The sequence below is a fragment of the Musa acuminata genome, chromosome BXJ1-4 (genome assembly GCF_036884655.1).
Source record: "Musa acuminata AAA Group cultivar baxijiao chromosome BXJ1-4, Cavendish_Baxijiao_AAA, whole genome shotgun sequence".
Lineage (NCBI taxonomy): Eukaryota > Viridiplantae > Streptophyta > Magnoliopsida > Zingiberales > Musaceae > Musa > Musa acuminata.
This window is the reverse complement of record NC_088330.1, coordinates 33,274,475-33,286,168: the sequence shown is the minus strand read 5'-3', so window position 1 is coordinate 33,286,168 and position 11,694 is coordinate 33,274,475. Positions and strand designations below refer to the sequence as shown.

Here is an 11,694-nt window from a genome sequence, read left to right as displayed (position 1 = left end):
AGATAATCAAGTATTGACTGTATAGAGCATTCCTATATCATTTCCAATGATTAGGATGTCATCCACGTATAGCATCAAGAATGTGATAACATTTTCACTTATCTTCATATACATATAAGATTTATTATCGTTGCGACGGATCGTGACTATGCAGCCATGACTATTGCATACTGCTGTGTTGGCCACATAGTTGCGCTATTGCAGTTGGTAACAACGTGTTTCTTTGACTTCAAAAGCCGACCTACTTCCTCAACGCTTTCTCGAGAATCCAAATACGGATCATTTAGACCAGTTTCATGGTTCTAGAAGTTGACCAATGTCTTATAGCTGACCAATGTCTTGTAGCTTTGAAGAACTCCGTTGGTCGACGGGGAGAGATGGTTGACACAAAATCTATAATGTTATAAACCTTTAACAACGACTCTTTTGTTTTTATGTTTGAATTAAATGATTCAAATGATGATCATATGTTGGAGAGAGATGAAAAAATTCGAAACCAAAGGATAAATTGGGAGATCAAATATATCTAAAAGTTGGTACAAGATTTATTATTTTATCTAAGAAAAAAAATTAATTTTTTATTATATAAAAATTAATAAAAAAATTTCTCTTGAGTTAACTCAATTCAAGACCGAGGCATATTGTATATCTTGCATAAATTAAAAAAAAAATTCTTTTAATCCTTTCTAGATTCAAAAGCTTATTAGCATCTAAGGTGTCATTCTTCTCCTCTCACCAAATACTTCATGCAAAATGTGAATCCACCAGTCAGTAATCAATGGCTTTTGTGTCGATGCTACGGGTTGCAAGGCTGCAGTCGCGGTTGATGCAAGCCACGGCACAACTAGCTCACAGCATGGTTCACTGACAATCGCCAGGGAACACATGGCAAACTTATGAATACTCTAATCCGCTTCCCTAGCAAATGTCCTGTGAGGAATCCATCTCTCCACAGAGCTCCCTTGATTGCAGTGCTCAATCTATTATGACAGCGCAGGAGATGTCCACACAAAGTAGGCACAAGGGAAGCAGACGTTGATATGGGAGAGCTACAAGCTCTGGCTTTTAGGATTTTAAGCAAGTGATGTATAACTATGATGAACTATTATAGTCTACTAGTATGAGCAACCACTATAACTCTATAACTATTTCCATTAGCTTTCTCCATATCACTAAGACGAGGCTTGACAAAGAAAAATGGGTATTCCAGAAACTTCAGGATCAATCTTAGATCTCAAGATCTTGGTGAAGTTCATCATAAGCTCCATTGCGCCAATGTGATTATTTTACTAAGAATAGAGAGCTGCGAGGTTTCGAGTTCTTATAAATTATTAGACTAACGTTGATGATTGGATTTACACAAAACTTCCATCCATGTGTCGGTGCGTTCACAATAATGAAGTTGTGGAGGCTGTTTAGCTACAATAATGCAGTTTATGCCAGTGTAGCTTTTCCTAACACTTCGTATAGAAATGGTATTAGATTTACTACTTGTAGATTTGGTTGTAGCTTTTCTCTTAATAATAATAATATGAAGGGAAGGAAAGACCCCTCCCCTTCCAATGAGTAGCTAAAAATCCCTTTAAGAGGAGGGAGGAAAATTTAGTGTTTTCTTTCATAGTTCCAACAAATAGGCATCCAACTTTAACTCTGGTTAGAAAATAGGCAGCCAACAACTTAAACAATCTGCAACCATGTCATCAACCCAACTGAGAGAAACTACTATGAAGAAAGAGATTCCAATAAGGACTGCACCAGCTCAATTGTAGCGAGGGAAGACAGGTTCCCTCCATGTCATGTTACACAATTCTGTAGATTTCAAGTTCATCAATGCCAATATGAGATATCGCAAAGTGCAACCCAGGATCCATTGTCGCACAGAATTATCACCAGCTTGAAGAAACGAATCGGCAATGAAGAAGCTGGTAAATGTAACACATAGAAAACCATCTTAAGTGATGACAATGTAAGCCATTTTAATTGAGAGATATAAACAATCCCATGACACAGTACTTTAATAATTGCACTGTATCAAAGCGTATTATAATGTCCGGACTTCATATATATATATATATACACACACAACAAAAGAATCACATTCTAACCATTTACCACATCAGATAAATTGTCTCTATATTCAGCCTACTGATCCCAAACTAATGGTTAGACATCATTATTGGTTACCACACAGGATCTTTGCTGCTCGGTATTATTGTCACCGGAATGGTTATTGATGGAACACTGTTAGGAGTATAACTGGTCTTGCCAATAAAAGATTTGTCATTGTCATCTGTAAAATGAAGATTGAATGCATCATCGTCTGTACCAGAATCATCCATGTCCGTTGTTCTGGACATGTTGTGCAGGTTTTTCTGCACACTATTGTCCTCGACACCATTTGCAACTTGCGCCTCACTTCTCCAAACTGTATCATCACTGTGAAAATCGAAATTTTGCTGACCATAGCAAGGGGGTTCCAAAAAGCTTGCCTGTGGCACAAACGATGAAGGGCCAGGATGACGGTCCCACCAACGGCCAATATCATGGTGCTCTGGACTCTGGTGTTGAATGGCATCATTCCTGGATGAGGAGCCCTCTAACTGACTATGATGTCTATCTGAGAACTGAGGACACCAATTTTCATCATCTTCAGCTTCAGTTAGCTGTTTATTCAATGGTGGGCACATCTCTTCTGTCGGCAGGGTTATTGCATTATTTGGATTAACATCTCGGTTTAGCTGGAAATCTGTGTAGTACCAATCCCAGATATATGGGTGAGTCTTTTGACTAGGACTTATTGCCCATAAAGAACCAAGTTTATGATCAGTAGGAGAAATGCCCTGGTTGCCGTGCTGTTCATCCCCTGAGAAGAATCTCTTGGTCAGTTCAGTTTGGTCTTTCAATTTAGATTTTAAGTGTGATGTATGAGTTGATGGGTTCTCCTGAACGGTTTGAGGATGCATCTGTTTTTCTCTGAATTTGCGGAGACCAGATAGGAACTGTTGACCATGTCTACTGGGTTCCCAGCATGGGTAGGTGCTCTGGAAGCTGCAGAAAGAATAAGAATCAAGTTTGGGTACAGGAATGAGATGCACAATATAGTAGTCATCCATACAACACACGACAAATAACTACTAAAATAAGAGATCCATACAACACTCTACATATAGCTTCAGTAATAAGCAAAATGTTATAACAGTTTATCACCGGATTGGTGTAATTTGCACTTTGACAGGTTGATCACATGATATATTAGCAATGCACAAAAGATTATTGTTTCATTCTCTCCTTAACTAAATAATTATCGAGTACTTTCCATACAGATAGCCATCAATTCATTATAGATCTAACAAATGCATCTAACAAACCATGGCCATCAATTTATTACTCTTTCCAATAGAGAATAGCTCCCGAAAACCAAATAATTCAAAAGAAACCCCAAAAACACAGAGGATTTTTGCAAAATGAAACAATACAAATATTTATTAGCTTTTCATCAAATCATTTGTGTAACAGGGTAAATAACTACCCAAGATTATTCACTATTAAGAGAAGGTAAAGACGAAAGGCTGAACCTTCACATTGGGAAAAAGGTTCATACAAGCTTAATCAACTAACAGAGTTTCATGCGGAAAACGTCTTGAAAAGAAAATCTTAACTATTAAGGAAAAAATACCTTAAAAATGATTTCTCCAATTTTCCCTGGGAACTCCACTTATATCTTTCTGTGTCAAACGGAGAACCATGCTTCCTATTTCCATGGCTTTGAAAGTCGAACAAACTAAAGCTACATTTGAAAAATAGTAGAACCAGCAAACATGTATGATGATCAAGAAGAATTGATTTTGATGGGAAAAAAAAGAACACAGTACAAACACTAACCTGCAAACATCGCCAACACCATCAACATACACCGTAAAGTTTGAAATGAATTGTAAAATATCATCAACATGCTGTGAATCAGTAGAAACACATTTACTAGATTTACATATGACCTTAACAAGGCAAGTTTTTAGAGCAGCAACTAATTTTACCCTTGGCACAACAAATATTAGCAAGTAAGGTGTAACAAATATTGAGGCCATCTCTTCCAGTAGCATCATTCCTGTATACTGCACTAAAACGGAACAAATAAGCAAAATTTTCAATTCCTTTATGACCAACTTGCAGCAGTTGATATTTTCAATGGGATTTATGATGCCACTAAATTTTCATTAAAAGCATTAAAACATGATCCCATTAAATGGTCCCATTAAAATATTCATGAAAAACATTGAAACATGATCACATTAAAATATAGTTCAGAAAGTGGAAAAATAAAGCAATAGAGCACCATAAGTATTAAACAGATTCAGTGAAATCTAAACCTCAATTAGTCTTATGAGTTAAGACAATGTTCCATGTACTTATTTAAACGGTGGAGTGGGAAAAAAACAAATAAGAGCATCAGAGATTCCTTCCATCATTCCAAACTAAATTAGAAAATTTAACACATTGCGTCTAGTTGTCCAAGTGCTAAGAAAGTTTTCTTCATTAGGATAACACAACATCTACTTGTAAACTAACTATTAATAATCCACCAAAACTTTAAAGGGCTAAGCGAAGGGCTAGTAAATGGAGCACCATCAAATTCATATGCCCCTCAGAAGATTCCTCAAACTATATCATGAACAAATTCTTCACCGGTAAAAAGGTGTTTAATCAATAATAGAACTGAAAGAACAACAGTGTACAACTAACATCACCTGAAACAGGGTCTCAAATTCTGTTCGGACGGAATCACTGTTTTCTCTACCACACCACCTTTTTGGCATATAATGTGTCTGTTGAATGACGAGAGACATTGCACCTTCTGGATCAAGCACTTGAAGTTCATCTGTCACAGCAACTCGACTTATGGCAGTCACAGTTCCAAAAACAGCAGCATACCAAAATAAGTTGCGACCAAATATCTAATGAACAAATTCAAGCATAAAAGTCAAACATTATGTTCACACATTAACCTACAGAAAAGTTGACAGGATAAATAACATACCTGACCCTCTAGCAGGGATTCATCCAAGATTGCAAATATAATTAGAATTGCAGCGAAGCCTCCGGAAACAAAAGACACGAACTTGGCTATTATGGTGATCAGAGGCGATGGAAATTGCTTTAGATAATTTGACGCAGGTACGACACTGTTGTTTAACCGATGTATAAACAAATGATCCACCTGAAATTTAGGAAATATAAAAATACCAAATTGAGTAATGATCTGCAACTGTCATTGCAGCAATCAAATGATAAATGAGTAATGAACTTATATTTTGACTTTACAGCGTCATGCAAATTAATTTCTTGATGTTCCATTTTAGCATGATAATCATTTTGTCTTCAAGCTCCTTATAGGAGATTATGTAGAGGGAAATATCAGTACAATTGCTTTATACTAGGATATACTTTCCAGTTCCTAATACAAAAGATCCATAGTAGGATTTGGAACAACAAGATTATCAAAACAAAGGCAAGAAGCATGCTAGTATCTTATTGTTTGATATTCTTGCCAAAAGCTTTCATCCTCACTCTGGATTATGCACTTCCAAGATTTTATCCTCATGCTTCATTATACATCCATGCTTGGAGAGTTAGTTGCTTTTATTCCTTGACTCTAAGATCTCAACACTCTAGAAAGAAAAGGTGTTCTTCACACAAAACTGGCCTTGTAGTTAGGGGAAGACTTTTGTTTGAGCGAAGTGCATCAAAGTCATGCATATACCAAGTTGTAGAATTGTCAAACTTGAAAGTTGAAACCTTCTAAATCTGTGTCATAACTGACCTACCCAACATTTTAGGCTTCAATCCATGTGCAATAAGAATTAGAATGTGTCAGCCCCCTCGCTGACGCTGTGTGTATCGATGCAAATGCCATAAACTGTGACAAGTCAAGCTGACCGTCACAATCAGATGCCAACCAGAGCAAACCTATGAATTAAGAAATAAATCAAGAACCAAAAAGACTAGATTGTTTAACTGCAAAAAATATGGTTGTGTGTCTATCATGTCTCCAGCCTTAGACTCTCCTGCATTAAGTGCATCCTTACCACCCCTGTGATCAGCGCTACCCTCATACTCACAATCCAAACAAAAATTTCATTCAATTTTTTTATTCTTTGAAGAATTCTTTTAAAATTTTAACTAGGTGTGCCATTCTAAGTGCTGGCTTTGCTCAGTAGTCCAACACATAATGTTCTGATGATCAACCAACAACACCATTGCAGCCAGAACTAATGTCCTCCAAACCCACTTGAAAACTATGCCAATTAGCTCACTTATTAAAGTTCCAAGCATCTAAGGTTTGACAAAGCTGAAGATTTCCTCACAGAGGTTTCAAAAATGGTTATCTGTTGTTGGATGTTGTAAAAATGCAATTTCCATAACCTAGAATCTTTAAGATGAAAATTATCATAGCACAATGCGAGGTGTTATAAGTTGTAACATTACAAACAATTGTTGAGTATTCTTGTAGAAACTAAGTTCAAATAAGCCATGAATAAAATACATGAAAAGAAAAAAAAAATCTTCGGCTGCCAGTTTATTAGTACCTCATTGAACTCCCTGAAAATCCATTTTGACAAATTAGACCATCTACGAGATGAGGCTGCACTTGGATGATGGTAGAACTGTTCAGCATGCCTTAAAAAGAGGTAAACCAACATAAAGATCACAAGGCATGGTGATATGAGAAACAACCCAATCCCAACATATATGAGTCTTTTTCTTAAAGATGAAGGGTTATTTAGGAAATCCCTCTGAAGACAAAAATTGCTGCAAATACAAAAAAAAGACATAATTATATGTTATAAAAAGAGAAAAAACCATCAGCATTTTCTATTTAGATAACAAAACGTTACATGCAAAAGACCTGTGCTTATAAATAATTATATTCATGTAGATAACTCAAGATTATTGGCAGCAAATCACTCGTAAAATCTGTCTAGAAAGAGCATTTGGATGTTTTTTTTTATGAAATAACTACTTAAAGACAAGTGATGTTCTCTCCGGCATTAACTACCCTACCATAGAATCATAAATTTGGTAGATTATCCTATTGTAATATAACATAAAGTGGACCAGATTATCAGTTTTTGGAAGCTATAGTTCTAATGAACCAAACTAACTGCTGCGATCGCACTAAACTTCATAACCATTCCGTGTTTGAATAGCATAGCTCATACATAACAAAGAATGGCCCTACCATAAAATAAACACATATGGAGAGTCGAAAAATGGAGTTCTGTTGAAGAAAATCACAGGGGAAAACAGCCAAAGATAAATGACTGACACATATAAGAGACAAGTACAATGATCTGGAAGAATATTGAATTCATAATTTAAGCTAAAACAAACAAAAACTTCATTTTGCTGCAGAAACTAGGTGTTTCTGTGAGGGAAACTCCCCGCACATAAATGGAAGAGGAATGATCTAAATTCAGTTGAATAAATCTGCAGTCTTTTCTAATCATGCCAAAGTCTATGCCCTTAGGAACTAAAATCTCCATCTCTATCCTCTGAATGTCATACTGGTATACCAAACCCTAAAAAGAAACAGAAACAAAGGTAAACTCTTTTGCTAATTGGTTTCTCAATCAATATGGTTCTTCAACCTGTATGATGCTGGCTTGGTTTTAGCTACTTACAGTATACTTATCACAGTCATGGTTCTCAGGAAATAGAAAGGAGGTGATCACATATATGCATTTTCTCAAATTCAAGAAATTCTTAGTGAACCCCCAAGAAACTCCTTGAGGTTTAAAGTACAGCTAGCTAAAACATACAAAATAACAACTACCTGTCAAACATGCTTTCAAATATGCACCAATTCAAAGTCCATTCGAGAGTTTTTGGCAGTATCAAATGGTTTTTCCTTCCTGCTGTCCTAGATTTGACAGCCGGACCGGCACCAGGGACCCATGAGGAAATTGGAAATGCTAGGATACCTTTATTAAGCATCGCAATCAAATAATTCTCCTTGCGCATTATCCGCATTACCACATCGTGTGCAGAAAGCTCCTTGACCACACATAGTTGTTGTGATTTCTGTAGTTGAACAACTTTTTCAAGAACTTGAGGCCAAGGTGTTGTTTGAATATCGCGGTCTGTAATGTTAAGGCTGAAAAGAAAGAGATGCCTTTAGTAATTTTTACCATGGTTCAAAAATTTAAGTCTATCAAGAGAGTTGCAAAGTACCGGTTATAATAGAAGTGGCGAATCATGACAGTACTTTTAAGTTGCGTGAAGAACTTCAAAAATTTCAGCAGTGCATATAAGGTCAATATAACCATGGATGCAATGATAATTGCTTTAGTAACTGTAAATGGAACTAATGGTTGATGCTTAACAACTTCCTTCGCAAGGTCACAAGGCTTTTGCCCTGACTCAACTGCTTCTATCCCACACTTTGCTTTGCGTAAGGCATCCCAATCAACATAAAGTAAGAAAAAGGCAATAAAAAGTACCATGAAAATCACATTTAAAATTTCAACTATCCACTTGGTGATGATGCACCAAAGACCCTTCTCACAGTAATAACTATAAAGCCTTCTAAAAAATATATCTAGATCAACAATTGTTTCTGCCCTTAAGTTTTCACCATCGAGAAGTCCAGTCGGGCTCTCAGTTCCAGAATCCGGTAGTTTTCCATAGTCAGACAACTCTATCTCAGGTGGTACATCACTGAGCAATTTAGTGGTAAGTGGTAAATCACTTCTCTGTTGCCCTTTCCATCTGTCAGCAGCAATTAAACCCTTACGTGAACTGAACATCATTCACGTATACCCAGCACAAGCAAAACTTTCCAGTCCATGCCACAATATGAGCATCTGAAAGGCAGAAGAAAGTACTTATGGATAAGAAGCATCTTACATAGGTAATCAACAAAGTGTTCAGATGGAGATAATATAAAAACTAAAGATGGAGAAGGAAAAAAGAAAGATCTCTGACGTATATATCTGTATGAGGGAGAAACAGGAAATTTACTGGACCCAGAAGTCGACGAAAAGAACAAGCAAACATCATTATGTATGACGTGAAAGAAAAAAAGAATTGCTACCTTCAGTAAATAGATACAGCATTCATTTTAATGTGTATTAAAGATATCATGGATAGCAACAGTACACTGATAAGCCTAAATGCATTTTGGTTCCAGAAATTCAGACCCAAAGATTCCATATAGTTTAGTTTCTACACCAAAGTTATGCCACTTGAAGAGAATATAATCTCACGAAAGAAAGCAAAAAATAACATGTAATTACATTCTTAAATAATACAACGGCATCTCTGTATCAATAGTTTCATACAAAAAGTACCACACAACATAACATGTGAGGCAATCTATATTTGAGTAAAGTCAAGTCTTGTTTGTTATAATTAGATTAAATTAGAATTACTAACTAACATTCAGTCTTTTTTTTATTTTTCTTAGAAGTTTATGGTGTTTCTCAATTAGTCATTTGGGAAGGCTGATTAGCTATGGATCAGGTGTATTTTAGTTAGTATTATGTATCAGCATTTAATCTAAATGGGGTTTCTCAGGGCCTCCAAGATCATGTATGATCCCTCCTTTAAACATCAACACGACAATGAGAAAAAAGCATAAATATATATAAATATTCTAAGAAGCATAACTTTGTTTCTAGAGGAGCAACTGACCTGATTGTTGTTTTCTCCATGCTTTCATTTAAATCATTCTTCCTCTTACTGTTTACACTACTTTCCTCGATGAGTTCTACAACTCTATCCTTATCACACCTAAAATTATAAACAATCATCTTGCTACTCCATGTATTAAACATAGCAAGTAGAAGTCATAATGGTGTTGGACAACATTCTATCATGAGGATGGGTGCCGATTGTTGCCCTGAGAATACCATTCTCACAAGGTGTGAAGTTCTCAGTCACACTAAATGTCGATTGTACTTTTCCTGTTTTTGGACCTTTCTTGTTTATTGCACACTGTTATTCCTATAACAGATCAGTTTTTTTTTTTTCTAATTACTTCTTCATGATATTGGTCTTTAAGTTTCAATACTTCTTTAAAGCCCAAAAAACGAGAGAAAACTTCATGAATTCAAAGCTTTTTGGCTCAATATTTTCAAGACCATTTGAAAATACCTGCAAATGTTGTGATCGAAAACTTTGTATATTATTTTAAGTCATCTATCCATATTTACATACAAGTATAAGCCAGTGTCACAGGCTATATACACCACACAACCAATCTAGATTGGGATTTGTATCTCTGTCAACTAAGATATGCTTGATCGCGTAGCTGTCTGTCTTCTCAATCCCGAATAAGACAACCAAACGATTCCAGAACTTCAACTCGTTGACATTAAGCATAGACAACTCTAAGACTTTTAACTCTCCACTCACATCGAAGCAACAGTCGAGAAGAATCCTCCAGGTAGATACCAAATACAGACAAATTAATTAGGGTTTTTGGTTCCTCTTGCAGCGATACTCACATTAATAAACATGAATCAAGAACTATGGAAAACCTCAATTTGGGGGGAGTATACAAGACACAAATGAAGAAAAAGGTGTACCACGACGATGGCGATCGGAAATCAGCAGCGGCAGCGACAGCGATGACGAGAAGAAGAAATGGGGGTGAGGTTTGGCAGCAGACAAACGGAGGGCAACGATCGAAAACAGAAGAACGAACGATGCGAGAAGGATAAGGAGGTTTACCTAGGGAATGGAGGCGGCGGCGATAGGCAGTCTACCGGTCGCGGAGGAGAGCAGCCGTGCCCGTAGGTAGATCGGTGGAGATTGGGAGATGGAGGCGGAGAGGAAATTGGGACTCCGACGGGGAGGTGGAAAAGGAAGTCGAGAAAGCTTGGACGCGCAACAGAATCGATTACGGGGGCTTTAATATAGTCTGCAGGGAAGTAATTGGAATTGTGCTCAATCAACCGTAAAACTTTACTTTTTTTGTATTCCATAGCGAATATCTACCCGTCCTATGATTGGGGAGACAACCTGGGCCTACAATGGGCCCTTTGGTGGGGCCCAAACAGGGACTTGGTTCCTGTTTTAGCATCCGTACCAGAAATTTTAACGGTATCAGTCGAGTACGAACACCTTATCGGATTCAAAATTTTAGGATCCGCACCCGAAATTCTAACGGTATCAGTCCGATTGTGAACCTCCGCTGCATTCATTCACATTTGGATCCGATTTTGGTTGGATCCACAAAATTAGGGTATTTTTCTGAAGGATTATTCTAGCAGTATCTTTTTCTAATTTTAAATATATTCTTGATTTAATAGTCAGGTCGAGATTGCAGCTGAATTTTTTTTGATTTGATAGTCAACTGAGACATCGAATTGGATCGATTCTCAATTAATGTATTTTCTTGATTTTTTTTTTGAAAACATTGCAGCTGAAATTTTTTTATTGATATATATAGAAATCATAAGTTGTTTTTAATTATTTTTATAAGAATATGTAAACAGAGTTCATAATTATTTTAAATATTTTTTTATCTGTTATAATGTTTAAAAAATATATAAAAAATATTGACTAGGTTGAAAAATACTGTAACACAAGTAGAAGTCAAATCATTTGAATTATATTTTTTGAAAATGAGAACTAAAACTATTTGAAAATGGAACATATGGTTGATAAATATTTTTATAATATATTTTAAGT

At 36.2% G+C, this 11,694-nt stretch overlaps 1 protein-coding gene across 4 annotated transcripts; it reads right to left on the bottom strand.

The window, feature by feature from the left end:
• Positions 1-1,956: 1,956 nt before the first annotated feature.
• On the bottom strand, positions 1,957-10,894 carry LOC135581467 (autophagy-related protein 9-like). 4 transcript variants are annotated; one of them, XM_065175673.1, is made up of 10 exons: positions 10,732-10,894; positions 8,230-8,861; positions 7,832-8,152; positions 6,585-6,807; positions 5,036-5,215; positions 4,746-4,952; positions 4,035-4,112; positions 3,883-3,953; positions 3,677-3,787; positions 1,957-3,048 (listed from the first exon to the last, which is right to left on the bottom strand). In XM_065175673.1, exons 2-10 carry the CDS (start codon positions 8,805-8,807, stop codon positions 2,181-2,183), a joined length of 2,637 nt encoding a protein of 878 aa, XP_065031745.1. In that variant the 5' UTR covers positions 8,808-8,861; positions 10,732-10,894; the 3' UTR covers positions 1,957-2,180. The 4 variants fall into 4 exon arrangements, with proteins under 4 accessions (XP_065031745.1, XP_065031742.1, XP_065031746.1 ...); XM_065175670.1 differs by having other exon boundaries at positions 3,883-4,112; XM_065175674.1 differs by lacking the exon at positions 4,035-4,112.
• Between the last annotated feature and the right edge of the window lie 800 nt (positions 10,895-11,694).

Bases quoted from the DNA above. Each gene is read 5' to 3' on its own strand.
- LOC135581467 (XM_065175670.1), bottom strand. From the start codon at position 8,807: ATGATGTTCAGTTCACGTAAGGGTTTAATTGCTGCTGACAGATGGAAA. The intron at 6,808-7,831 runs GTAGTTGTTATT...TTGTATTTGCAG, and splicing joins TTTGAAAGCATGTTTGACAG to CAATTTTTGTCTTCAGAGGG. The intron at 3,049-3,676 runs GTATTTTTTCCT...TTCTTTCTGCAG, and splicing joins TTGGAGAAATCATTTTTAAG to CTTCCAGAGCACCTACCCAT.